The sequence below is a fragment of the Arvicanthis niloticus genome, chromosome 15 (genome assembly GCF_011762505.2).
Source record: "Arvicanthis niloticus isolate mArvNil1 chromosome 15, mArvNil1.pat.X, whole genome shotgun sequence".
Classification (NCBI taxonomy): domain Eukaryota; kingdom Metazoa; phylum Chordata; class Mammalia; order Rodentia; family Muridae; genus Arvicanthis; species Arvicanthis niloticus.
Window position 1 is genome coordinate 33,623,906 of NC_047672.1, and position 27,956 is coordinate 33,651,861.

The 27,956-nt window shown below is 54.7% G+C and overlaps 1 protein-coding gene across 2 annotated transcripts; it reads right to left on the bottom strand.

Annotated features, from left to right (window-relative positions):
• Flnc (filamin C) lies at positions 1-27,956 on the bottom strand. Of its 2 annotated transcripts, XM_034518775.2 has the most exons (48): positions 27,316-27,956; positions 22,269-22,517; positions 20,688-20,785; positions 20,402-20,552; positions 20,193-20,311; positions 19,994-20,071; positions 19,692-19,854; positions 19,330-19,530; positions 17,936-18,073; positions 17,464-17,590; positions 17,175-17,311; positions 16,777-16,970; positions 16,567-16,680; positions 15,819-15,962; positions 15,472-15,595; positions 15,151-15,311; positions 14,798-14,888; positions 14,532-14,701; positions 14,208-14,325; positions 13,861-14,123; positions 12,928-13,525; positions 12,192-12,365; positions 11,935-12,097; positions 11,529-11,689; positions 10,680-10,847; positions 10,476-10,599; positions 9,875-10,031; positions 9,605-9,794; positions 9,408-9,431; positions 9,048-9,295; positions 8,514-8,612; positions 8,117-8,216; positions 7,654-7,794; positions 7,247-7,375; positions 6,983-7,156; positions 6,419-6,580; positions 6,138-6,341; positions 5,535-5,687; positions 5,324-5,446; positions 4,938-5,180; positions 4,474-4,743; positions 4,242-4,379; positions 3,931-4,046; positions 2,569-2,701; positions 2,293-2,469; positions 1,908-2,126; positions 980-1,189; positions 1-857 (listed from the first exon to the last, which is right to left on the bottom strand). In XM_034518775.2, the coding sequence occupies exons 1-48, from the start codon at positions 27,668-27,670 to the stop codon at positions 670-672; spliced, it is 8,181 nt and encodes a 2,726-aa protein (XP_034374666.1). In that variant the 5' UTR covers positions 27,671-27,956; the 3' UTR covers positions 1-669. The 2 variants fall into 2 exon arrangements, with proteins under 2 accessions (XP_034374666.1, XP_034374667.1); XM_034518776.1 differs by lacking the exon at positions 8,514-8,612.

Consider the following 27,956-nt stretch of genomic DNA (forward strand, 5'->3'; position numbering starts at 1 on the left):
TTCTCAACAGCTACGCTTTATTTGGTGTTTTCCACATGTGCAAAAGTTTCCCAGAGAGCTGGGCCCCACAATGTGTAAAAAAGACCCCCAATGGGGTAGAGCTGTGTAACCATAAAAAAAAAAAAGTAAGAGAAATCAGTTCCCCAGGAGGCCTGGACAGGCAGAGCGCGTCCCTCAGGGTCAGTCCACATGCCACTTGCTGCTCCTTCTGGGTCTGCTTTCTTCTGATTGTTCTTTCTTTTCCAAGCCCCTCATTCTAGGGTTGTGGCCACCCAGATGGGCCTAAAGGAGTCCTCAGGCATGGTGGTTTGTGAGGGTGACTTCTCTTACACACAGATACCCCAACTCAGTGCTTGCCCACTGGCATCAGCCCCACTATGATCCCCAGGGCTTCCCCCCAACCCGATTAACCACTTATCTCACAGTCTCTGCCCCGAGCCTCACCCCAGTCTTCCCTCAGGCCACATTTGAGGGACAGTGATCAAGACAAATAAAGGCCCCCCACTCGAGTGGCACAGCGGGGTGGGAGTGGAGCTGTACCACCCACATCACACCTAAGGCAGGTGCTTTCGTGTCTGATTGTGTGAGTGTGCATACGGGTGTGGCACATTTGTGTGGGTATATCAGGCAGGAAGTGGGGGCCTGGGCTGGGGGAGGTGCTTCTGAGATTCAGGGCACATTGACCTTGAAGGGGCTACCAGGGACACTTTCATCACCCCACTTGACAATGAGGATGTAGTCTCCCTTCTCCTTGACAGTGTAGGTGACATTGTAGACCCGGTTTCCCATGTGCTTCACATATACCTCTTCGCAGGGGGTTTTGGGCCCATGCACTCCCACCATCATCATGTTGGTGCCTGGAGAGGAAGGCAGAGAGGAATGACTCACATCAGGGCCATGGCAGCCCACACCCCCGTCCCTGGACAGCTTCCTGCCCCCTCCTCTCCTCCCCAAGATAAGTCTCTCGGGTGGAACATGCCTGCTTTGCTGCAGTCCACAGTGAATGAGTTCTTCTGACCCACAAAGGCCTGGGATAGGCCTGGGCCCCTTGTCACCACCTTGCTGGCGTCTGAGGAGAACTTGGGGATGGAACTATAGCTGGCACCACGGCTTGAGGAGGACTTCGTCACTGTCTCCACCAGAACTGTGGATGTTTCGTGAAGGCTGTGGCCTCCAGACAACCGGGGACCTGAAGGGTAGAATAGGTGCCCACGGGCCCAGTCAGAAAGACTTCCTGACCACTTCTAGGACACTGATGGGCCCCTGAGATGGGCACTGGGTAACACTGTGTGCTCTAGGCTCCCACCTGTCCTCAGCTGCAGCTTTTGAAGAATACAACCTGTTCCCTACAGGCAGCATCTGACCAGCTCCAATCCCTGCTTATCCCTGGCCCACAGCCATTTCTGGCTCCGCCCCTCACCCTTCCAGGCTACCTCTGGGGAGTCAAGTTAACTCATAGGGCAAGAGTATGATTTTAAAACAGAACAAAATGGGGATATAGCTCAGTGGTAGATCACTTCCCTAGCATGAATAAGACTCTGGGTTCAAACCGCAGCATTGAAAAAAATAAAAAGATTTTTTTTTTTTTCTTTTTTGGTTTTTGAGACAGGGTTTCTCTGCATAGTCCAGGCTATCCTGGAACTCACTCTGTGGAGCAGGCTGGCTTCAAACTCACAGATCCGCCTGCCTCTGCCTTCCCAGTGCTGGGATAAAAGACGTGTGCCTGATAAGACTTGTATTGTTTAAAGATGCACGGCTCTACAGAGTGGAATGCTGCCTACCTACGCCCACCTCCATCATGGTAACGAGACCATAACTGAAAGCAGACTACAATCAAAAGTGAATGGCCACCAGAGCCAGCCATGCTGGGCTGGGCTATGTGAAACTTCTCCAGCCAGGGTACTCACCTGTGACCTTTGCTTTGAAGGGACTGCCCACAATGTGCTGAGGGCCGCCATACTTGATGGCAATGAGGTAGTTACCCGGAGCCATGGGAGTGTAAGTGACTACATGGCCCTCAGGACACTCCCGACAGTCCAGCTGCACCTTGGAAGGCCCATCAATGGTGACGGACAAGGCCCCTGAGCCTGCATTCTGGGTGTTCACAATGAACTCTGATGATACACCTGGAAGACAGAGGGAACGCAATGACGGTAAGGAAGAACACAGCCCAGGCTGGAGCCCTGGAGCCCTTGGGCAGCACTTCAGGTCAGTACGAACAAGTGCCTGACCTACCAAGGCATGTCTGACCCCCCCAAATCTAGCCCTGCTCCCCTCGATTCAGATACTCACCCGTTGTGCCTCCTTCAAGCCCAGGCCCATAAGCTGACACCAAGCCTGGGTCCCCAGCTTGGCTCTGCTCCCCAACACGGATCTTGAAGGGGCTTCCAGGGATGTGGGCACCGTTGAACTTGACATCAATTGAGTGGACACCATTCTCGTGGGGGATGAAGCGGATGGTATGCTTATCTGTGAAGCAGAAGGTTGGTGAGTGAGCCTCCGTGTTTCTTCACCCCTTTGCCAGAGATCCCGGCCTGGCACAAAATGGCAGGGGCAGGGCCAGCTCACCACTGTCCAGTTCAGAGACATAGCACTCCTCCACAGCTCCTGAGGGCGTGTGTACCCGGGCATCAATCACGCCACGTGCCCCATTAAGCTGCACCGCAAAAGATGCTGGCTGGTTCACCTTAAGCCCTGTCTCCTGCAAAGACCACAGAGCACATTCAGAGTCCTGGGAAGCTGGAGCTAGACCAGTCCTCTCTGCGGCCCAATGCTGTTCTTACTGTACGGCCAGCCCAATGCTCCCACCTCACCAGTCTGGTCACTGCCTGCTAGCCCAGATTGCAGGGAAGGACTGAGATGCAAAGGCTGACCTGCCACTCTCTGCATCCACCTGTAGGCACCGTCCTAGCCATGCTGGGTACCACAGGGGATGAGGAGTGATGTATCCCTGTCTCAGCTGAGGACCCAGAGAGGCCAGACGCGTAGTAATGCAGGCCTAGTAGCAGAGCCTAACAGTGCTGCATGGGCTGCAGGCCCATAAGAGCTTGGATGTGGCAGGCTGGGTGTAGATTGCCCCAAGGAGGGGGTGGCCAAGGGGGAGCACTGAAGAGATCACAAGAAGGGCTTGGGGGTATGCGGATGGGAGCCTGGGCTAGAGTGGAGGGTCTCACTGTTGGCTGATAGAACTGCATTGAGGGTCAGCCAAAAGAGTGTGGGCTGGGACTGGAGAGATGGCTCAGCGGTTAAGAGCACTGACTGCTCTTCCAGAGGTCCTGAGTTCAATTCCTAGCAACCACATGGTGGCTCACGACCATCTGTGATGGGATCAGATGACCTCTTCTGCTGTGTCTGAAGACAGCGACAGTGTGCTCATATACATAAAATAAATAAATCTAAAAAACAAAGTCAAAAAAAAAGGGGGGGGGGACCAGGGTTCTGTCCTCTCCTAACAACTCTTTGACAGTGTTTCCATTTGCCAGCCTGGTCTGCTGAAAGCCGGCATAGTATACATTCCCATATGGCTTTCTAGATGTCACATCAGGAATAAGTACAGCTGTATTGCAGCGGTAGGAGAGGTGTAGCCCAGTCTACACGTGCTTGCTCATGAGTCCCATGCAAACTGGCCTCTGTTTATTTTGATTTTTTATGTACTTATTCTCATGACGTCCTTAGTTACAAACACTCAGGGAAAAATGGGACAAACTCAGTGACAAGACAGGCCAGCTCTCAGGAAGGACAGGGAGACAACGCTTCTGAAAAGTCCAAACAAGGCATGGAGCAGACATGCTCCCCACAAAGGCCCTGACCCATGCTGCGTACAGTGGGAGAAGAGACTGCAGCCAGCTTGTCTACCGAGCCAAGTCACTGGCATGTGGACCTGCCCTCCTAGACTCCTGCCTGTCTCTCAGGTCCCACCCCGGCACAGACCTGGAGGCTGGTGACAGTAAGCCGGCGAGCATCGTCCGAGAGGGAGGCCACGGGCACCACGAAGGGGCTGTCTGGGATGTGCTCATCATTGAACTTGATGGAGACCTCATAGTCACCTGGGGAAGGAGGCTGGTCAGCAGGACAAGGGCAGAAGGGGCAAACTTCTCCCATCCCAGCCTTGTGCCAGGAATCATCTCTTAGTGGGCAAAGGAACTTGGGGTACAAAGGGAATAGTGGCTGATGGGAGAAGCCCCACAACCCATTGGTCAGCAAGTAGAAACCCTGTCCCCATCCGAAGCGTGACCATCTACCTGGCTCCTGGACAACATAGGAGACGCCACAAGAACCATCTTTGCGGTCTTCAAATGCAATCTCTGCCTTGCTGGGACCCTCCACAGCAATGGACAGGCCCCCTGCACCAGCTTCTCGGGTCCAGATGCTAAACTCAGCTGGACAGCAATAGGGTAGGGGTGGGGACTTAGTGCTGTTGCCCCTCACGTTGGCTGCCCTGGCCCCAAGCTCCCCCTGGCTTTAGTTGCTTACCTGGAACGCCAGCTACACCTCGCTCCAGCCCTGTGCCTCCAGCCCGCACCTTGTGGGCACCACCTTCACCTAGTGGACCCACGGTGAACTGAAAAGGGCTTCCAGGCACATGCTGGCCTCGGTACTTGACAGTGACTGTGTGGGGACCCATCTCCTGGGGCACAAAGCGCACACTGTATGCACTGTCTTCTCCCTCGACGATCTCTGCAGCTTCTGTCTTGCCAGATGGACTGGTCACCTGGGCTGTCATGTCCTGAGAGCTGGCCTCACCTGAAAGGTTGGGGTGACGTCAGGCCAACAAGAGGCTGTATCTGGTCTCCATGGACCCCTCCCTCCTCAGTGAACCCCTTTCTCTGCTCAGACCTGTCCTGGCCATCTAGGCCAAGGTAGCCAAGAATGAGGCCATTCTGTCTCACAGAACAGGCGGCCCTATCTCCCTGTGAGGACCCCAGTTCCCTGCTCACCTTCCTGCTGCCGGGTGATGCTGCCAAAGGAGCCCAGGCGTTCCCGGCCTAGGAAATCGCCGAAAACAGCCGGGAAAGGATCTCCACCGACCTGGGTAGACTCCTCCACTCGGACTTCACGCTTGGTCTCCCCGCCCCGAGTCTTGCTGATCTCTGTCCGCTCTGTGCGGGTGTAGGTGTGGCTGCTACGTGTGAATGTGCGAGTGAGGCGCTCCTGGGCAGACACCATCTGAAACCAGTTTCCTGTAGAAAGCCCAGAGGTGGGTGGCAGGAGGTGAGGAGAGAGACAGGTAGGACAGAGGCCCCAGGGTAGACTCCAGGCAGCAAGGGCATCCCATGGCCAACCCTGCTCTGCCCTGGGTCTTCTCTGCCTTTGCAGCATCTACCTGGGATCTTGAGGTTGAGGTCACAGGTGCTGCCAATGGTAGCAATGGAGGGTGCCTGTCTGCGGCGGGTGATGCTTTCCTTCATGCGTCCCTCGCCAGTCACCTTCACGGTGAAGGGGCTTCCTGTAAGTGAGAAAGGAAAAATCAGGTTCACAAGTCACCTGCCTGGTCACCAGATTTGTCCCCACTGAGCCCCAGCCCAGAGCCTTACCGGGCACGTGTTTGTCAGCAAACTTAATATTGATGATGTAGGTGCCGGGTTCTGTCGGGCAGTAGGTGACTTTGCAGGTACCATCTTCCATATCCTCACAGTTAATGTCCACCTTGCTAGGACCTTCGATGCTCAGCCCCAGGCCTCCATAGCCTAGGAATGTGAGAAAAAACTCTCCACTGAGCTCATGATACCTGTACCCACACCATTCTTCTGTACCATGCAGAAGACCCTGCCTAGAATAGACGTCAAATGAGTGTGGTGACCGCTAAGGGAAATGGCGCCATGAGATGTAGAGAGGCGAGCGTGTTTGTCATCAAGGCCTAATAAAGAGGCATTCTGGAAAAGTCCATACTGAGAACGTCTTGGATTCCAGGGAGTGGGGACTAACGAGCTCAGGATAGCTGAGCTTTCTCTTAGCTGTGACAGAGCTGACTGACTGGGGACATTCACGTTCACCCAGTGGGCTCCAGACTGAATCCCAACAGGTCCAGGAAGCCCAGGGGAGGGGGAGGTGGTCAGAGGAGGGAGGTCATGGGCAGGAAAGAGGGTCGAGAATCTGTGGAGTGCTAACTACATGGGGGATTCTGGGACGACAACTACCTGCATTGCGAGTGTCCACAATGAACTCTGCCACTTGGAAGGTTTGTCCCTCGGAAAGGCCCTTGCCCCAGACTCGAACTTTGCTGGCATCTCCAATCTCCGAAGGCCCCACCAAAATCTTAAAGGGGCTGTTGGTGACATGCTTGCCACTCTTGCGTACGCTCACCACATGTTCACCGACCTCCTTGGGGGTAAAAGAGATCCCTGTGGAGAGGGGACAGTAAGCAGAACATCCCTGAGGCCTCCCCTACCCAGGTATCCCCAGGAGTCACTGCGCTCACCAATGTGCCTGTTGGGCAGGCGCTTCAACAGGCATGGCTCCTCATTGCCTGAAGGAGCACGGATACTGGCTGTCAGCTGGCTGAGGTCACCCTCCGTGATCTTCAGCGACACATCAGTGGAGGTGCCCACATTAAGCTGTGAAGTTCTCATTGAGTCGTCACCTGGGAGACAGTTGGGACAGATCAGGTCGTTGGCTCCAGACAAACTCTAACATTCCTGGCCTGCATTCACAAGAACCTCAGAAGGACCCACCATCCCTGTTCACTGTGCCTGTCTCAGTCTTGGGGAGGCTAAGTCTCTCTTTTGAAACTTTACGTATTTAGTCCTGAGTTACATGGAATGACAGAACAAAATACCAGATGCTTTCTTGCTATGACTCAGATCACAGTGCTAATTTGAAAATTAATTGAGTAACTTGAAAACTGAAATAATGATGTCTTTTTTTCTTTTGTGTTTGTTTTTGTTTGTTTTGTTTTGGTATTTTGAGACATGGGTGAATGTCCTGGGTGAACTGATCTGAGCATGTGCATGGCAGATTACCGGTGCCTGAATGTCCACCTCACCTGTGATCTTGGCTGTGAAGGGGCTCCCTGGGATGTGCTTGTCATCAAAGCGCACAATGATGCTGTAGTCTCCGGGCGCTGTGGGTAGGTAGGACACAGTACAGGTGCCGTCCTTGTTGTCCTTGCAGGTGATCTCTGCCTTGGATGGGCCCTCCACAGCCAGTGACAGGCCCCCTGTTAGTGAAAGTGGGCTGAGATCAGAGGGTCTATCCTTGAGCCTGCAGCCTGGCAAGCCCCTTCACCTCTTTTGGCAGCTCTCCTCACCTTCCCCAGCATCCTTGGTGACAATTGTGAAGGTGGCAGGTTTGTTGACCATGCCATGGCTCAGACCTGGCCCATAGGCACTGACATGGCGGCTGTTGATGGCATCCACATAGAACTGCAGAGGGCTCCCTGGGTAGTGACAGGTGGAGCTGGATTAGCATAAGGATAGGGGCTTCCTGCACCCATGTTGGCCCCCAGCTTCTTCAACAGCCTTGGATGTTCAGTACTGTGTCTCTGCTACATGGACTTGGCTTTTAGAAGCCTATCACCACTAGGACACACATTTCTCCAGAACCTCCCTTGGTGCCTGTGCATGGCACGTGCTTACATATGTATTTAAAGGAAGATGGCAGGACCAACATGGTGTCAGCTCCTCTTGCCATAGTCTCACTCTGCCCCCAACTCACCAGGGATATGGTTGCCATCGTACTTGATCCCCATCTGGTGCAGGCCTTTCTCTGTTGGTGCGTATCTCACTGTGATGGTACCATCCTTGTTGTCAGTGATGTTGGGGCGTGCTGTTTTACCAGAAGGCATCCGGACCTCCCCTGAAAGGCAGATACACTTACATGTGGGATGCTGGTTTCTCCCACCACACATTCCTGTGGTCCCAAGGCCTGTTCTTGAATAGTTTGCTTTCCCCAGAGCCCAGACACTGGGAAGAAGCCTATTCAGGAATAGAAGGACAAATCCCGAACTAAGAGACAGAGGACTTGAACCTGAGTTCTAGCTCTGCCCCACTTGTGAGTCTCAACCTTATTTGTTTCCCCTCTCTGGGCCCTAGGACTCATCTCTACACTTGATCTTAGCTGAAAGGCCAAGAAGTGTTCTCAGTCCTCAACAGAGTCTTGTGAGTGGGGCACCCATTACCTGTCAGCTCCCCTTTCTGCACAGTGAAGGGGATGACCAAGTTGAAGGGCCTCAGCATGGACTCCAGAGGCTCTGCGGGCACCACCGGCTCCTCTGTGGCCTGTAGCAGATGAGAGGAAGGAGCATTGGTGGAGAAGGCCAGGGAATATGGCCTGCCTCGTGAAGTCAGAGAGAATGAAGAAAGAATAAGGTTAATAGTGAAACCCCAGTGGCAGAAGAGACGCATCAGCTGCAGAAGAAGGGGCGCCATACCCAGATTTGGGTTCCCTCTGCCCATCCTAATGCCTGCTTATTCCCCAAGAGGCCCAACCATGGCCCAAGCCTGCAGAACAACAGAAGGAGGAATGAAGAAAGTGGGGAGAAGGATGGTGAGGCCTGCTGTGGGATGCTCTAGTACCCAGTGTGTGGGGCAGGTGCCAGGCCGAAGAGGGGCATAGGGCTGGTGCAGCTGCAGCACTTCCGCAGGCTCCTCCACATGAGGCAGCGGGTCACAGGCCTGGGGAGTAAGGCACAGGGCACACAATGTGGGGGGACCTAGGTCCCAGAACTGACTCTCAGAATGGCCCAGGACTCAAGTCCTGGGTGGGTAAGTATCTCAGGTGTTCTATCCTTGTCCTGCAGGGCCACCTCTGTAGAAATAAGAGCTAGGGACAGTGGCCCAAAGGTCAGAGAAGAACACAGTGAGCTCCTCCAGAAAGGGATGACACCTCTCAAGTCAAAGGCGGAGCTGTGCCACCTCCCAGGAGGTTGGGAGGCTGCAGGAATCGCAAAGGCTCATTCTAGAGAACTCTGGCTCCAGGATCCATTCATCAGGCGTGGGAACAAGTTCTCTGATTCCTCGAGGACAGCTCCTAGGATTCCTTGCAGCTAAGAGGCATATTCTGTATAACCCCCGCCCTGTCCTCCAGCCCCACCACAGCCATGAGCTTACCAGCACATGGAAGGGGCTGTTGGGGATGTGTTCACCCCCAAAGCGGATGGTGATGACGTATTTCCCCGGCTCGGGTGCTGTGTAGTAGATATCGAAGGTACCGTCGTGGTTCTCAACCACATCCACATCAAGCTCTGCCCCGTCGGGCGTGGACACCGTGCAGGTCACCTTCCCCTTGCCTGCTGCCTTGGCGTCCACTGTAATCACCGTCTCCTCTCCAATCTGGATTCTGGGACCCAGGCAGGCACCTACCACATGAAAAAGCCAGATCAGGGGCTGTGGAGGCCTTGGGCAGCTCCCCTTTTTCCAGCCACTCCCACAGCCTCCATCTCTGAGCAAAGAAAGAAAAAGGTCACTCACCTAGTCCATGGCCTCCAATGGACACTGGAAATAGACAAGCAAGTTAGACTATGAGGGTTCAAGATGAGCCAGTGGGGGGTGGGGCTGGGCTGGGCAGCGGGGATAAACTATTTGCCAACATGGCCCCGGGACTGGGCTGGGAGACTGAATGCACTCTAAGGGGGCTGGCTATGGAGAAGGAATTCAGAGTTGTTCACCTGTAACAAGGCACTTGCTGGCATCCCCTGTAGGCAGGGCGTGGATGCGGAACGGTGAATAAGGGATCTCATCCCCGCCATACTTGATGGTGATGGTGTACCGACCACTCATGTCTGGCAGGTAGGATACGGTATATGTGCCGTCCCCATTGTCTCGGATGTTGGCCTTCTTGGGTTTACCCTCCGGATCCTAGAGGAGGAGGAGAGGTCAGGCCTGGCTATGTCCACAGAGTCCCGCTGGGCTGGGCAGGAGGCTGTGCCTAGACTCACCAGGATCTGGACAGTGAGAAGCCCCTCCCCAGCATCACGAGCATCAATGGTGAACTCCACCGGCAGGCTGGCAGGGATGCCGGAGGCATTGAGGCCAGGGCCACTGGCCCGCACTTTGCTGGCATCATGGGCTGGAAGCACTTTGATCTTGAAAGGGCTTGAGAAACAAAAAGAATGGACAGTTGTCAGGGAGTTGGTGCTTGGGAATTGTGAGACTTCCCACAGATGGGCAGAAGGAGAGACTCTGCAGGGCAGCATGGAGAGGCTGTTTCCCAGGACCAGGCGACATCTTGAGTCTTGGAGAAGGGTCACTGACAGACCCATTGTATGTATATAGTGTTTTTCTCCAAAGGAAGATGCTGTTCATTGTTTAAAGAGTCCATACACTTTCTATGGTTCTTTTCCTTGATGCTTATTTGGTGCTGAAGCTACTGGTGTGATAACTACCTTCAGGGCAGAGAACCTTTGAGTGGGGCAGGATGGGATAGTCCCAGAAGGAACTTTAGACAGATAAGGGGGGTTCTGCCCAAGTCCTGGCCTTGAAGGTGAGGCCCTAGGAGAAGCTCTAGCTCAGCATGGATTACCCAAGGCTGGTCCTCACCTGCGTGGCACCTCCTGGTCAGCATACTTGACGGCCACGGTATAGGGCCCGTCAGTGGCAGGTGTGTAGTGGACAGTGTGGGTACCATCCCCATTGTCACGCACTTCCACAGGCTCAGCCACACCTGGACAAAGGCAGAGGAGTGTCAACAGGGCCTCCCGGTACCTCACTCCACTTCCCTCTTTCACCCCAGACATTCCATACCTGTGGGTCCCAGCACGGCCACCTGCAGAGGGGCCCGGCCAGCTTGACTGCAGTCCACCGTGAAGGTCTGAGGTACCCGAGCCCTGACGCCGGTCCCTAGCCCTGGCCCTGAGCACGTCACCTTCCCAGGGTCTACCACATCCTTCACAGGAACTCGGAACGGGCTTCCTGGGAGAGTGAGAACAGAGGGGGAGCTTGGTGGTTAGCCTCTGCCCACTGCCTGGTGAAGTCTGTCTTCCTGGGCTGAGGAGCTACAGAGCAGGCAACCTCCCTGCTGCTGAGAGGCCCATAGAGGCAGGGCAACATGAGAAAGCAGTCTGAAACTTGCTTAGAAAAAAAAAAAAAAAAACCCAACAACAACAAAAACAAAAACAAAAACAAAAACAAGAGTAAGCAAATTTGACTGAAGAATGAGACAGGGCAAATTCACCTTCTTAGACTCAGCCTGGAAAGAAAGCCCTCCTAAATCTTTAAAATGTTAACAATGGAATGTTTTTAAACACAGCTTATGTCTTGTCATTGTAGTTGAAACATGAAGAGGAGATGTAGAATGTAGAAGCCAATGAGAGAAAAGTGTCTTGTTTTAGCAGACCGCTTCCTACAGCAACAGAAGACATGACACACCCAGGCAGCTGGGCTGAGGACAGCAAATCTAGTCAGTGGATCTCTATGACCAAAGTCTGGTGCAAGGGCCTCTGAGAATGAACTAGAGGGGTACCACGGCCACACCGCCTCCTGCCCTGCTTCTTGCCCTCTGCAACTCTCCACATCCACCTCTCCCCATGACCCCAGCATCCTCTTCCCAGAGCCCAGAGCCCAGAGCCCACCCCATCCTCCCTCTTTGCCCACCTGGAATGGGCTGTCCACCAAAGGTGATGTTGACATCGTAGTCTCCAGGGGTGAAGGGGATGTACTCCACTGTGCAACTTCCGTCTTTGTTGTCCTTGCAGGACATCTTAGCTTCTGATGGGCCCTCGATGGCTAGGCCAAGGCCTCCTGTGCCAGCACCCCTATAAAAGACCACTTCTGTCAGCTGTTCTAGAGCCAGTGAAAGGGATGGAAAGGATTGGAGGACAGGGAGAGGAAAAGAGGGCAGGCTGCTGGGGGCCCAGTGCCGGGAGGGATGGACTGTCATAGGCTGTTTGGGGAACTGAGAGGGATGATCCTTGGTCACCTCTGACAGATGGGAAGGGCAAACAAGCAGAGATCAAGATGGACATGACCTTGGGTCAGGGTTAGGCAGAGAGGAGGATACCTGGTTTCCACAGTGAAGCGGTTGGCCTTGTTGACCAAGCCACCCTCCAGGCCTGGCCCGAAGGCCCGGACTCGGGTGGGGTCGCAGCCCTCAGTCACACCCACTCGGAAGGGGCTCTTGGGCACAGCTACTTCATCATACAACACCTCCACCAAATGCACACCTGGAAGCCAGTCAGAGTCAGCCAAGGAGGGCAGATTCCCCATCCTTGCCCACCTGAGCATTCTCTGAGCCATTCCCTACCCCCAATTCCTTACCCTCTTCATAGGCAGTGTACTGCACACGGTAGGTGCCATCCCCATTGTCTGTCACGTAGGTATCTGTCTTAGCACCAGAGGGGTTGAGGACACGAGCTGTCACGTGGTTGCCACCTGTTGCTGTTAGAGATCTTGCATCCACGGTAAATTCGGTGGTCACTTCCCGCAGGACACCTAGATCCAGAGAGCCAGGCCCACTCAGCCTTCACGCAGGCCCCTCTTCATCCCTCACTCCATAGCTGTTCCTTCAGGTAGAGGCGAGTCTCCTCCCTGTGCCCTTGTGAGTCTCAGGCTTTTCCTCCTCCTCTGTCTTCTTCACTATTTAGTACCATCCTTGGCCCCTATCTGCCAGGCTGAGGACCGTGTCTTACATGCCTCTGCTCGGTTTAGTCCTAGCTGAGTCTGGCTCTCTTGCAAGCAGCACATTCACGAAACTGTCCTCTTGATTCTCGACAACCCCTAAGACACGGCTTTCCCTCTGTCCCCCTTGGACATTCTCAGCTTTGTTAAGTCTGAGATATCTTAAATTGACGAGTTCAAATATTTCCCCATTAAAGTGCTGGGGCAGATGCTATTTTTGTGACAAGAGCAGAGACTAATCTTCATGCTCTTTGGACTCCCTTGATCCCCTTCTGGTGTGTTGAGCCCCTGACACCTCCATCTGCCCATCCCCCAGCTCTCCTCCCTCCTTCCAGACCTAAGCCCACAACTGGACACTGTGCTGCTCCTCTCTTACCATGTGGCTCCACACCAGGCCCAGAGACCTTGATGCCACTGGTATCAACTGCAGGCTGCACGTGGACACGGGTGGGGAACTTGGGTATGGGGTGGCCGCCATATTTGATGGTGATGGTGTAGGTGCCAGGGAAGGCAGGGCTGTAGGTGATGTGGTAGGTGCCGTCCGCATTGTTGTGAATGAGCACCTCGGCTTTGACACCAGCGTCTGACAGGATCTCGATGGTCAGCTCGGCCTCGCCCGCTTCCGAGCAGTCCACGGTGAAGGTGGCTGCCTCTCCAGCCTTGCCACGCTCCAGGCCTGGCCCGCTGGCCCTCACCTTGCTTGGGTCGAACACAGGCTGGATGGTGGCCTTGAAGGGTGAGCCAGGGACGTGGGCTTCAGCAAACAGGATATTGATGGTGTACTCGCCTGGCTCTGTGGGCAGGTAGCTGACTGCACAAGATCCGTCACCATTGTCTTGGCACTCGATCTTGGCTTCGCAGGGGCCCTCGACAGTCAGCCCCAGGCCTCCTGTGCCAGCCCCCTTGGTGTCAATGGAGAATGGTGCCGGGGTGCCTACAAGCCCACCCTTGAGACCAGGGCCATATGCGCAGACCTAGGAAGATGAACATGTATGTTAGTCCCCTGAACTTGGTTTCTCTTATGCTCCTAGGCTCTGTGGCTGCCACCTAGCTAAGCACCTTGAGTGGTAGCAGCTACCGCAGAGTGGCTACAGCTCCAGAAGAGGACACGGAGACAGAGATGAAGTAACAGTGAGATTCAAGCTCAGGTCAGATTCCACGGCCAGCTCTGAACAACTAAGCTGTCTCTAAGACAGGCCTTATATAGAGGACAGTCCTGGCCCTGGATGTGCCTGCTCCAAGCACATCTGTCCTGGTCTCTGATTAGAATGCATCCATCTTTTCTACCATCCAGCCCCCATGTACTTACCTTGGAGGGGTCAGGGGGCAGGACGCCTTCCACAGCAAAGGGGCTGCCAGGCACTGGGTGACCATCATAGGTGATGTCCACCTTGTAAGGTCCCTCTTCAGGGGGCATATAGCGGACAGCCTGGGCTTCTGCTCCACCCCCGGGCTCCAGCTTGCATGGGATAGGTCGTCGGGAGGGTGATGTCATCCGCACATCTAATTGGCCCTGACCACCAGCCCCTCTGGTATTCACCGAGAACGCCTGTTCCTGCCCCACAGCTACCTCTGGATGGAGGGCAAGGGACACTGTCAGTAGGCTTCAGCGGCTCACCCAAACACCCCTCAGCCCCAGGGTGGCTCTCTACTTACTGCTGTTAAGGCCTTGAACTTTGACTTTGCTGAGGTCCAGTGGGGGTGCCACATTCACCACAAAGGGACTTTTAGGGACAGGGTCCCCACCATAGGTCACTGTTACTGCCATGTTGCCCTATTGGGTAAAAGAGAAAGTCAGAATGGGGTGGCTTAGATACACTCCAGTAACACCTCCTTGGAGCTGCAGTTCATTGTCCTAGAGCAAGAGCGGGCAGGAGACAGGAAGTGGGCAAGAGCCCAGAAGGGGTCTGATGAGGCCGAGGAGGTTATATTTAGGTCCCATTGGTAGTAGAGCGAAAGGCATGAGCGGATGAGACATACCTGCTGGACAGCAGTGTACTTGACAGTATATGAATAGTCATGGTTGTCAATGATTTCAAAGTCTCGCACGGCTTCACCCTTGGCTGCCCCAGCAAAGTGCACATCCAGCTTGGCCTTGCCAGCTCCCTTGGTCAGCACAGTGAAGTGAGTCGGCTTTCCAACTTCCACACCTGGAAGTCCCCCCCAAGAGAGGGCAGTGAGGGCCTGGGGACCAATTAACCCCAATCCCAACTCATACCATGTCCATCCGTGTCCAGACATCTTACCTGTGCGGCTCAGCCCGGGGCCCTCAGCCTTGACCTTGCTAGCATCGTGGGATGGGTCCACCTTGATGTGGAAGGGACTGGCAGGGATCTCCTGGTTGTGGAAAAGGCTTAGTCAGGTTTCCAAGGGGACAGTATGGAGCTAGATACTGGTCAGGTCCCATCCAGGATGGTATCCATCCAGGTACCCAGTGAGGGTACAGCACCATCGTATTAGCCGAGGCGCACACCAAGGACTCACTCTATAGCCTCTGTGTAATTGAGTTCTGCTTCAGAAACAACTCATTTCTAACCGCCCTCCCAGACCTTTAGCAAGCAAGCCCACGGCTATCAACTGTAGCTGAGGGCTACGGTACCTGGTTGGCAAACAGCACCATGATGGTGTAGTGGCCGGCCCCCGGGGGTGTGTACTTGACTGTGAAGGTGTCGTTGTCATTCTTGATGATGTCAAAGTCGATGTCAGCTTCCACAGGTCCCACCACGCCAGGGGCACACTTGATGCCGATGCTCACATCACCTGAGGGGAAGAAGAGCCCATGCTGTGCGTGAGGCTCAAGCGCTTCTCCCATTAGAGGCTCCTGGAACTCTGCCCAGGCTACTGGTTCTAGCGGATCCAAGCCCTTCCCACCAGAACACGCCCCCGAGGGAGTGGCCACGCCCCTGAGGGAGTGGCTCACCTTGCCCGGCTTCGCTACAGTCTACTGTGAAGTAGGTGGGTTCGTTGGCTTTAAGGCCCGTCTTCTCTACTCCAGGACCGTATACCTTTACCCGCTCAGGATGGCTGCCTTCTCCCACATTCACCTGTGGGCAGGGGTTTTATGCTCAGGGAGTACGCATTGTTCAAGGTTAACCCTTCCCAGCAACTCCCCACTCCCAGCCTCAGCTGGACCAGTCTTAGCCTCTTTGTGGGGGCCTTGAGGAAGGGAAATACGCAGAGGGTCCAGGACAGACAAAATCTGCTGCATGGGGACCGTATTCTTTGGGACTCCTGGCAGTGTGCAAGGGGCAGCATTGGTAGACATACCCTGAAGGGGCTCTTGGGCACGTTGACACCTCCCCAGGAGATGATGATGGTATGCTTAATGGGCTTGGTAGGCACGTAGGAGCAGCGGAAGGTACCATCACCATTGGGGATCACCTTGATGTCGATGGGGCAGCCATCTGCATCCTGTGGGTACCAGCCAAGCAATGTTCATGCAGCAGAGGCCACAGGTCTCTCAGTGCACCCTCTGCTGGATCAGGCAGACCGTGCACTTCTCTATTCCCAACTAGTATCTACACACCCACTCAAGGTCCAGCTACTGATGTCAGGCCATGAGTCTAGTGCCACCTGCTTTAGTGACCAGTGCCTAACCCGGAAGCCAAAAGACTTGGCATAAAGTCACCTGTGTGGCCTGCTTCCAAACTTATGTTTAGCTTATGTGTCAGGAAGAGGTTAAATCAATGTTCCAAAAATTGATTAACAAGCTTTTAAAAGAACAACTGTCTCCTTGGAGCTTCAAGCCCTTTAGGGTCAGTGGACACTAATTTGTTAAACTGACTTGAAGTCAATGTCACATATGGTGAGATCATCGTTCAACCTCAAATTATTGATTCAAAAATGAATCTTGAAAATGCTTTTAAGATTATCATCTGTAAGAAAATATGGTTTTAATTTTCTACAGAACTATAACCACGTGAGACTCAATCCTGTCTTTCTGGAATACTACAACCTCCATTCTGGAGGCCTCTATGTGGGGTAGCGGGGCACAGTGGAGACAGCGGTGTCCCACCTGGGCATAGAGCTTCAAATCTCCCTTGCCAGCAGCACGGGCATCGATGGTGAACTCAGCAGGCCGGTCCACAATGCAGCCAGTAGGTTCCAGGCCAGGTCCAAAGGCTTTCACCTACGTTCCGGACAAGAGAGGGGGCTGGGTTGGAAACAGAAGGGGGACAGAGCACCCAAGCCCAGTCCAGACAGAGTGTGGGAGCTCGGAGCCCACCTTGTCTGGAAAGCAGTCTGGTGGGGCTGGCTGAATGTGGGCTATGAAAGGCGAGTCCCGGATGTCCTCATCGTCACAGATGACATGCACAGCATACTCCCCAGGCTCCGTGGGCCAGTACCGCACATCACAGGAGCCGTCCCCTTTGTCATCACATTCTATCTTGGCTTGTGAGGGTCCCTCAATGGAGAAGCCTGGGGTGGGGTGGGAAGGGTCAGAGAGCATAAGGCACTGCCAGGCCTCAGGCAGGTCCCCTATGTTTCCTTCTGCTCCCAGCCCAGTTACCTCTATGTCCCCACTCTATGCTTATCCTGACAGCCTTCCATGTCTCACTGTCCTCCCCAGCTCCTCCTCGTCAGTCCTTTTTGTCACATGCCTCATGCCACCCAGCCACTTACCCAGCGTCCCCACTTCTGTGCCAATGGCTTCCACCACGAAGTCAGCTGACTTGCCCACTTGGCCAGTCTCCAACCCAGGACCCCATGCCCGCACTTTCTGGGCTCCAGCCTCTGGGCTCACCTGGACCTCAAAAGGACTAGGAATAAAGGAAAGAGCTGGCATCACTGTCAGGAAGTGCCCCTGTCAGAGGCAGGCCTCTTCTCTTCCTGTCTCCAGAAGCATCTTTGTTTCTTTGAAGCAAATGACCCAGACAGGAAGATGTAGACAGGGAGGAGACATGGTGCTTACCTGCGGGGAATGGCGTAGCCACCCCAAGTGATGGTCACCACATACTTCCCAGGTACCACTGGGTAGTACTCGCACTCGAACACACCGTCTCCAGCCTCTCGAACTTTCACTGGCTCCTCTGTGCCCTCTGAGGAAATGAAGGTCAGGGAGTACAGGTCAAAGTCTGGGAGTCCTAGGTTCTTCCTCTCAAGGAGTCCTTGGGACCCAGGCCCATCTGAGAAAGGTGCTACTAGTGGGCAGAGCTGAAACTTATGGCAGGACCACACGTCATCCCTGAGTACAACAGCCCAGTGGAGCACACAAGGTAGACAACTAGCTCCAGTTTTCAGACTGGGAAACTGAGGCAGAGAGGAGAATCCATGGGTCACCATATCTCTGGAATCTCGGGATGAGGCTGTATGTCCTGGTTGTCATTTCTCTTAGACTGTCAAAACTACTGTCCAGTCCCCCAGCCCTGGGACCTGGCACTCACTTGGACCCTTGACTGTGACCTTGAGCTCTCCGCTGCCAGCACCCTTGGTGAACACCTTGAAGTCAGCCATCTCTTTCACACGCACACCTTTGGGCTGCAGGCCTCGCCCAGAGGCTCGGCAGGCGTTGGGATTACAGGCTGGGGAGAGGAAGAGAGAGAAGGTTTGGGTGCTGAATGGCCCTGGATGGAGGCCAAGCTCCTTGTCACTGACCACCTTACTGCAAGTGGATCTCCTGACCCCTCCCAGGCACTGGGCATGGCCTCATGCAACCCTGCACCATGCTTTCTGTGTCCAGTACAGAACTGGGTCTGCTGGGAGCAACCTGGGCACTAGGCAGAGATCTGGCTGCAGACAGGTCAGAGCCTTTCCTTGGAGTCACTTGAGACAAAGACATGGCGGATTCTGTACCGTGTGGGCTAAGAGACAGGTGCACTGTCTACCCACACTTAAGGCTTTCCATTGTAGCCCTAGGCTTTCTCAGCACCTCCATAGCTGCCTCACAAACTGTGGCATGCCACGAGACATCCAGCACCACCATGGAACAAGAGGTATTCCATGTAGCATTAAGCCTTCCGCTGCGCATGACCAATGCATTGAAACCAGCCTGGTACAATACAGAAAATGGCATTGAAACTCATGGGGCACTGCAAAACTGACAGTGACATATAACCCAGGCTTGCCAGAGAACACAGCCAGTGGCACAGAGTCCAGGCTCAGCGGCTGGAGCCAGGCATGGAACATTGGAAGACGGTGGGACAGAATCTAAAGTTTGTGACAGAGACCACAAGGCAGACAATGGAACAAAACTAAACCTGCCAGAGAACACACACAATGGCTCGGAACGCTAGCCTGTCACAGAAGGCCACAGGACAGGAGCAATCCACACTGTGTGGGCATGCCACAAGCACAGGTGAGGCCAGCCAGCTATGGCCATGCCAGGCCCCACCTCCACTGGCGAGTACTAACGTGGCGCCACTTTCTTGGCCTGGTGGACGATGGGTATGGAGGGGGTAGGCGGCGGCAAGGGCACTGAGTACAGGGAGAGAACCAGTTGGGGGTAGGTTCACCGACTGAGGGCCTTGCACATGGGTGAGAACATGCCATGTGTGCTCCACCAGTGTAGCCAGCCCTGTGACTCCTCTCCCAACCCTTCCAGGTGGCCCATACTCTGGTCTCTTTCCCTGTGGTCTCTGAACCCCCTCTTACCCATACCAGCCTCCTTGGGGTGGAGGGATGATAAAGGAGATCCCTCCAGAACCCCAGTTGCCCCTGTCTGACTCCACCCCCACCTCCAGCCCTGTGGGTGAAGTGCTACATTTCCCATCAATCCTCAGACCTGAAGTTTGGTGGCAAGCTTTCTGTGTCTGGCCTTGGTGAGGTGAAGCACCCTTACCTTCTGCCACATGGACTGGGAAAGGACTCCGGGTGATGGGTGCACCAGCAAAGGCCACATGCACGGTGTGTGGCCCCTCCATCACAGGCCTGTATGTGCAGCGGAACGTGTTGTCACCCTTGTCCTCCAAGGCCACCTCTACTGTATCCCGCCGCCCCTGTGGGTCCACGATCACCACGGCAACGTCACCAGTGCCAGCCCCTGCAAAGAACAAGGCTGTCAGTACCTGGTTCTCGACACACACATATCTGATCAGGCTCTCTCATCCTAAAACCAACCCCCCACCACCTAGGATCTGTCTCAGCCCCACACCCACACACTGTCAGAGGCTATCACTCAACCCATCCTGAGCTAACACTTACCAGCAGTATAGATATCAAAGTAGGTGGGTTTGTTGGCCACATTACCCACAGGTTCCAGACCAGGGCCACGGGCTGACACCTTGTTGGCATCCCCAAGAGCCATGCCCACATTCACCTCAAAGGGGCTCCGCTCAATGTTCTGGCCAGCAAAGAGCACGGTCACCTGGGGGTGGGGACGGGGTGGGGGGAGGCAAAGGTTAGCTCTAGGGGAGACTAGTTCTGAGGGAGTGGAGAGGCAAAGTAAAGGCAATGGGGTGAGTAGACAGGAGGGCAGAAGTGCAGGAGGGCCTCTAGGGAGATACCTTGTGTAACCCAGCAACCTTGGGCACATAGGAGACGGCATACGTGCGGTCCTTGTCATTGTTGGGAACCACCTTGGCCTGTTGGGAAGGGAAAAGGTTGTAACCCTTACCTATCCCAAAATCCCGGGACTCCTCTGTCCCAAGTTCTCTCTGGTTTCAATCTCCTATCAACTCCTTTATGTCCAGGACTCAACTATACCTCCTCAGTGTGCCCCTCGGGGTCCTCGATGTAGACCAGCACCTCACCCACCCCAGCATCGACTGTCTGCACAGTGAAGTGGGCAGGCTGCAGCACAGTGTTGCCCTGGGGCTCAATGCCTGCGGACAGAAGCAGAGCCCAGATCACTCAAGCGTCCTCTACCTGCCCAGATGCCTCCCTCGGGACGGCTCTTAGGCCTCCACACATACCGGGCCCATAGGCGATGGCTTTCTTGGGATTCAGCTGCTTAGAGCGGACAGGGGCACCGGGTTTGAGCTTGGCCTTGGGAAACTGGGACAGGTAGGTCATGACGGAGTGCTCATCTACGTTGGGATCCACAATTTCTTCAGGGGCAATCACCTGCCGTAGGAAGAAAGGATGGTTGCACGCTGCTCTCATGGTTCCCCGCCTGCTTCCTTGCCAAGCATCTCTGTACAGTCCTTTCCTCTCCATTTTCCCTCCCCCCATACCCCACTATGCCATCTGCCAGTGTACCTGGGGCACCCCGAGCCAGTCATCGGCTTGCTGCATGGCCTCTCTGGCATTCTGCACAGGCTGGTTGGGGTCCCAGGCTTCCCAGTCAGGGCAGAGACCTAGAGAGATGGTAGAAGAACGTATCAGTAAACCATGGAGCTAGCACAGAGTCTTTGTTAGGCCAATAATCCGAGAGGCCATGGCTTCACATCCTTTCTTGCCAGCTCTAGGACCTTCCCCGTCAGGTTCCCGCTATCCCCTGGCATTGCAACCAATCATCGTGTCAAGGCATAGCAGTCCTTGCTAGCATCAACAATGAGGCCTTTCTCTCCCTCTGATGATGCAGCCTGGCACCAGCCCTACCAGTCAGCATTCTGCTTAACCCAAGACCTAGGAGAGACCCCAAGCCCCAAACCCCAATAAAGGACCCCCACCTACATCTCATGCCAGCTGCCTCAGGGTAGACGGGAGGTGAGGACTCTGTCTCCCACAACCACATGATGCATCTTCACTGGTACCCAGAAATCCCACCACTCTAAGCTACTCCACACTAGCCTTAGGGATAACTCTCTCTCCCTTCTTAACTGCCTGTTGGGGAAACTGAGGCATCCAATGAAGCAGCACTGAAGCAGGAAGACAGATTCCTCTGTACGGATATTGACAGCCTGGCCTCCTTGCAGATAGAATGGTGACAGAATCCCAGCTCACTGTGACGGGCTGGTTGTAGGGTCAGGGGCAGCTTGGTTCAAGGCAGATAGAGGGGTTGACAACAGTGTTGAGGAAGGGGCCTGCTCACAGGCTGGAATCCATGACTGGCTGGAACAGCTGAGCTCACCGCTGGCAGCCACACCAGCTTTGGGCAATGGCTCAGCAGCTGGGAATGCTTCCCAGGCTGCATGCCCCCGCCTCCCATCCCTGCTCCCCAGCTGACCCCAGGGCGGGGGAGGATTCCCCAAAGGGGCTGAAGCTCCTCTGGCCAACTGCCCCCCACTGTAGATGACAGTCAGGAAGGAGCTGGACCTGAGGTGGGGCTCTGGCCTGTGCTGTTCAGTCCTCCAAGGGCTCTGATCTGTTATCAGGCTGGCCCAGAAGGGCAGGCCAGGGCCACCTGTCACTGGACAACACAACAACACCATCCTGGCCCTCAACCCTTTCTCAAAGCCATCCCTGGGGTCGTACAAAGAGTTGTTTCTTTATGTAACTAAGGACTTCTGGCTGTAAGTCCCAGCTATTTCCTTTCTTTCCACTAGAGTAAAACAATGGTGTCCAGGTGACAAAATAAACCCCAGGCTCTGGGGTCACTTCTGGAGTGTGTTTTCAGACAAATCGCTACCCCTCTCTGGACTTCTAGGCTTGACTATTAAAAAAAAAATAAGACTGGTTAGAAACCTTTTCTTGCTTCTACTGAATCTAGCCCAGCAACTAGGAGAGCTCGATCCCAGCCGTGATTTCTGGAAGAGGATCAAACCCCACAACGATCCTGATCCATAAGGCCCTGGGATGGGCATCAATACAAGCACAGGCCTCACTCAGTATCTCCAGATTCTCTCCTAGTCTACTACAGGGCTGATGGTTCTGTGGTGTGTCCACTGGCCTACTCACCAGGGGCACAGTTGTCAACCAGGGCACCCAGAGCCTTGCCATCCTGCCAGTCCCGGTTGAAGTTGGTAATGGGCAGCTGGGGCACTTTGTTCTGGATCCAGCCGAGCAGACGCTGCTTGGGTGTCTGTTTGCGGGCATCCTCATCATCTTCATCCTCCCACATGGGCATGGAGATGGAGTAGTGAAGGATCAGGGTCCAGATCAGGCCCAGGATCAGCTTCAGGTTCCCATCCACGATAGCCTTGCTGTCTGCAGAGAGAGGGGAACAAGCCCGCTCAGAAGGGCACCTCAGGGTGGTACCCTCTCTCACCTACACTGCCCCTGCAGCAGCCGTTTGAGCCATGGAGTTAGGTTCCTCCTCTCTCTGGGACCTATCTTCTCTGCCTACCAAAGTCTTTCAGTCACTCCCATGAACCTCACTGGATGTGAGGTCTCCTCTTCAGAAACAGGTTGCTTCCTTCTCTGGTATCCCTTCCTCTACCAAAGACTAGCACTGGGGTCTACCTCCCATCTAAGCAAGTGTCCTTCTGAAATGCAGGCCTCTTAGGGCCAGAGAGTGACTCTGTTTTGAGTCCGGGTCTTAGGTAGCCTGGACTGTGGCTCTAAATTCCTGATCCTCCGGCCTCTGCTTCCTGAGTCCTGACATTATAAGTATAAGCACTGGGGTCAAACTCAGGGCCTCACGCACACCAGGTAAGGGCTCGGCCAACTAAGCTACATCCAGGGCTTCTCGTTTTATTTTAGCTGTTTTATTGACACAGGCTGTGTATATTAGAGAAGATAATCAGATAAGCTTTGACAATAGGGCACACCTACAAAACTATTGGCATGGGATAAAAAATAATAAATGCAACCGTCACTCCTCAAATGTTCTCATATTCATATGTATATGTATATGTATATGTATATGTATATGTATATGTATATGTATATGTATGTATGTATCTTTCTTTCTGTGATTCTCTCTCCTGCCTGTCATGCCCCTACCTTTCCAGGCAACAAATCATCTGCTTTTCAGATGGCTTGTATTCTGTAGTTTTATATAAGAGAGAGCAATTGATAAATTTTTCTTTTCTTTTAGCTTCTCCACTCTTGACCTTGAATGTGTGTGTGTGTGCATTCATATATGCATATGTGTAAGTGTATGTGTGTATGTGCTCACATGTGCATGTGTCTGCCTACATGTATGTGTGCATATGTGTGCCTGCATGCATGTGTGCGTGCGTGCGTGTGTGTGTGTGTGTGTGTGTGTGTGTGTGTGTGTGTGTGCGTACCCTAGAGTGTACCAGATATCAATGTCAGGTATCTTTCCTAATCACTCTCCACCTTACTTTTTTTTTAGACAGGGTCTTTCACTGAACTCACCAATTTGGCCAGACTTGCTGGCCAGGCATCCCCAGGCATCTCCTCTTTCCACCTCCCAGTATTAGGACTCCGGGTGCACCAGCTTTTTACGTGGGCGTCTGGGATCTGATCTCAGGCCCTCGGGCTTGCACAGCAAGTACTTTACCGACTTAGCCATCTCCCCTGGATTTTTATGTTTCTATGGTGGGGGTCAAACTTTACAGTGTCTCAGTAAAAGTGGATGACTATTTTAAAAGCTTAAAGTTGATTAGGATCGGATCAATCCTGCCTACATTCTGCCCCCGAAAGCTAAAAGGCCTTCTGAGAAACACAGCGTCTGGGAGGGGAGAAGGTGTACACAGTATTTGCTCAGATAAAACTTAGAAATCACGTTGCCTGATGTTGAGGGTCTATAGTGTCTCCCAGGAGGGAGGGGAAATACTACACATGTGGATTCAATTCTCAGGGATACTTTAGAGCACAACTGGTAGACCATAGATTTTGGAATCCAGCTTATTTGTAGAGTGTAATGGAGGTCTGAAATCTATCAGCTTCTCTGAGCCCTGCGTGTAGGAGGCTAGAAGGTGACTGGAGGCTCTGTCTTGTTTACTGAAGTTTCCTGAGAGACAGAGATGTCGAGATTGGAGGCACCCTATTACACATTGTTTTCTGTTCTCCTTGCCTCCGATCAGAGGGCCTGGGGAGCCTCTGTCATCCTCCACTCCCACCCCACCTGCCCCCAGGACAGAGGAATCTTTCTCCAGGGCCTCCCTACCACTGATTCATCCTTCCTGTCCCCAGCAGCCTCGAGGCCCGCCCCTTTCCCCTGGCTTCACTGTAGCACAATGGTTTGGCAGCTCTCAGATTCCATGACACACCACCTCCTGGTGCTTTTGGTGCTTTCGCTCTCTCAAACACGGGTTCACTACACTTTCACACAGTCTGGACACCCGGGGAACCCTCAGCCCCTCTCACAACAGCCCAAGCCCAAGCCAGGCTCACAGACTCCTGGTGGCTTCTTGAAAACCTGGAGCCAGACCCCTGGGAGGGAGACCTTGAAGCTGCAGTGTTGGGAGGGGATGGAGCTGGAGGTGGTGGTGTCATTCATAGTTGCTGGAGAGAGAGGTTTCTCCCTAGCAACTGGCCCTGGGCCAAACAGCAAGTGGTCTCCAGCTTGGGACAGAAGGGGGTTGGGTAGCAGGCCCAGAACTACACCCTGGAAGCTATGACCTTTCTCTCCTTCCACCCTCTTAGGAGGCCAGGCAGGGGAGAGGGTGGGGAGCTCAACTCAACCCAGGCTTCTTCCCCCACAGCATCCCACCAAGAGTCTGCTTCTCTGCTAGCCTGGGAATCACCCCCTAGGGGTAGGAGGAGCCAGACAGTTAACTTGTGACCCCCAACTCCTTGCCTAGAATAGAGGGGAGGAGTCAGGGCTGGCCAAGGGAGGGGCTGGGACAGCTGCTGTCCCCTCCAGCCCCTCCCTCAGCTATTGGCTCTAAGAGAAGGAATAGCAACTGGAGAACAGCTGTGGGACAGAGCTGCCTCATAGGCCTCTTTGTTTGAAGGGGCTGAGAGGGTGTGTGTGTGGGGGGGGTTGCACCCAGTGTTGGGGGTCAGAGGGGTACCGATCTCCTTCAACCCAAGCCAGACCTAGAATTCTTCTTCCAGGTAAACTTCTCATCTGTCAGCCACCTTTCCAGGGCCCAACTTTCCTTCTAGTGAGAAGTGGGGAGTCTCTGAGTACCCCACCCTCAGATGCTCAGATTCAATCCTGAGACAGTATCTGGTGGGGGACCCCTTCCCACTTCTAGATAGGATAGGGAGCCAGGGTAAATCAGATGATTCCTCCTTAGGATACCCCCTTTCTATCCCCTAGGAATCTCTGGCTGGTGTGTGCCCCTTCCCTCCAGCCTCAGCCACAACCCCAGCTCAGTTGCTGAATTGCTGACAGCTTATCTCATCAGCACAGGGAGAGCCACTTGGCCCAAACAGGGCACAATTCCCCTTCCTCTCAGCGGGAACCTTGGAGCTTCCCTCCCGCCCCCAAACCAGCACTAGCTTCTTCCCCCCTCTACTCTGAGCCGGCCCCTTTGCAGCAGAGCCAAGGGGGCTGGAGCCAGGCACCACCATGGGGGGAGGGGAGAGGTGCGCAGGGGAAGGATGAGGCCTGGAGAGGGGCCCACCGCCCCCGCAGCCAGCAGGGAAGGGAGGTTGAGCCATTTCCTATAATGTCTTACAGAGGCTGCAGACTTTCCCCTGGAGACCCCACCTGGGCCAGTCAGTACCGCCTTTCAGATTCCAGTGTAAAGGGAGGTGTAGGTGGGGAGCAGCCCCAGACCTGGCTTATTTTGAGCCCGTCAGCTCCACACACACCCAAGACTCTCCTAAGTTTTAGCTCCACTACATCCACCATGGCCCCCTCCCCCACCCCTTGTCCTCAGGCTTGTCCTTCTGGAAAGCTCAGAGACATCTGCTGTGTCACGGAGACAGGGCTATTTCCAGGCCAGAGCAGGAGGGTGGGGTGTGTGTGGGGGGGTAGTACTGGGACTAGAAGAGGTAAGGCCCAGGAAGAAGCCTGAACAGGGCAAAAGGCCCCAGACTGATCTCAGCTGCTAATTCCGGAGGAGGCCTGGAAGTGGCCCTGAGGGAGACTAGGGAGGGAACAGATATCTAGTTAAATAGTGAAGTCTCTGGGGCAGCCTGTAGCGGCGCACATCACCTGGCACCAAATACAGTTCCCTTCCAGGGCCTGGGGCGCATCCTCCCAGGGAGGTCCTTCCAGTATATCCCAGAAGGACTTTAAGAGTTCACCCAAGGTGCAAACTGGAAACCTTGGTCCTAGCGGGGCAAGGCTGTGAGGGATGAGGTAGCTTCTTGTCACTCAAAACCCACCCTGGGCGTCTGGATTCCCAGGACTATTGTGTCTCCCCACCCCCACCCAGAACTGACACACCTTCCAAATCTGGTTACACTCAATGACTTCCTCTCTTCCTCAGCCTTCCCCTCCCTCTAGGGCAGCTTGACCCTTAGCTGCAGCCAATCCCAGGCCAGGCGGTGGGGTGGAACAGGGCATGGTTAGACAGAAGTCCCCCTTCCAGGCGACTGAAGCGACCAGGGCGATCAGGGGTTAAAGCGCCCAGGACGTTGTTCAGTGCCTTTTTAGGTTTCTGAGGCTGGGCTCTGTTTGCCCTAGTCCGGCCAGATCCCAGATGGGGAGCACATGCCTGCCAACAGCTTCGGTGAAGCTTCGGGCCACTAGTCTCCCCAGCCTTAGGGCCCTGAAAACCCAGAGATGGTTGGGACCTGCCTTAAGTCTGCTTTTGCCCAGCGGCGAAGGGGATGGGAAGCCATTTGCTTTCATGTGGGTGGCGGGATACGCCCCCAAGGAATTAACACTGGGCACCAGCCCTGTCCTCGCAAGCATGTGCAGTCAAGGGTTGCCCGATGGAAGGAAAAGAGGGGGCACTGAGCAGGCTGGTAGGAAGCTGAAGCTAATATGTTCGGAAAACCTCGGAAGGGGACTTCTCAGGGGTGCCGCCTGTCCCTAGAGGGGTATCTGGTCTCCAGCCGGTACTGGTGAGGGAGAAATCAGACTAGGGTCCTCTCCTGGCAAGGGAACTGCTTTCCGTTCGGGCTCAGTACCCACACCTGTGCGCCCTGTCCCTACCCCCTGCTGTGACCGTTCCCTGTGACCCGCACTGACCGATGGACACCAGCTTGATGTGTTCGCGCTCCAGGAACTCCAGGGCCACAGACACATTTTCCAGCTTCATCTGGCGGAAGTTGGGGCGCGGGTGGAACTTGCGGTACATGCGCTTCTGGCTAAGCACTTCGAGCAGCGCGATGAGGCGCAGCCCGTCGCTGAGGTCTCGCTGCAGGTCGGTCAGGCGCTTGCCCACACACTTGAGATGCTCGTTGCACCACCGCGTGAATGTGTTCTGCTGGATCTTCTTCCACGGCGCGTCCTCCGCTAGGTCCTTCTCGGTGGACGGCATCTCGTCCGCCTCGTCAAGCAGGCCGAAGCCGGAGGCATCGGAGTAGTTGCTGTTGTTCATCATGGTGGCGCGGCAGGGGGCCGGGGGAGTGCGGCCTGGGGGTCGGGCTGTGGGTGCTGTCCGGGCGCTGTCGGGGTGGGACGGCGGGACACTGAGCTCTCGGAGTCTTCTCTAGCGCTCTGGGCGGCGGGGCTGGCGGGCCTCCTGGGCTGAGTTGCTGGGCTGTCCGGTTAGGGCTCTCTCTCCCTCCGGGGCGGAGCGGTGCTCGGGAAGTGCGGGCCGGGCCAGGGCAGGGGGTTTAAGAAGCCCCCGGGCTGCCGACTTCCCCCCGCCGCGCCCGCAGCCCCGG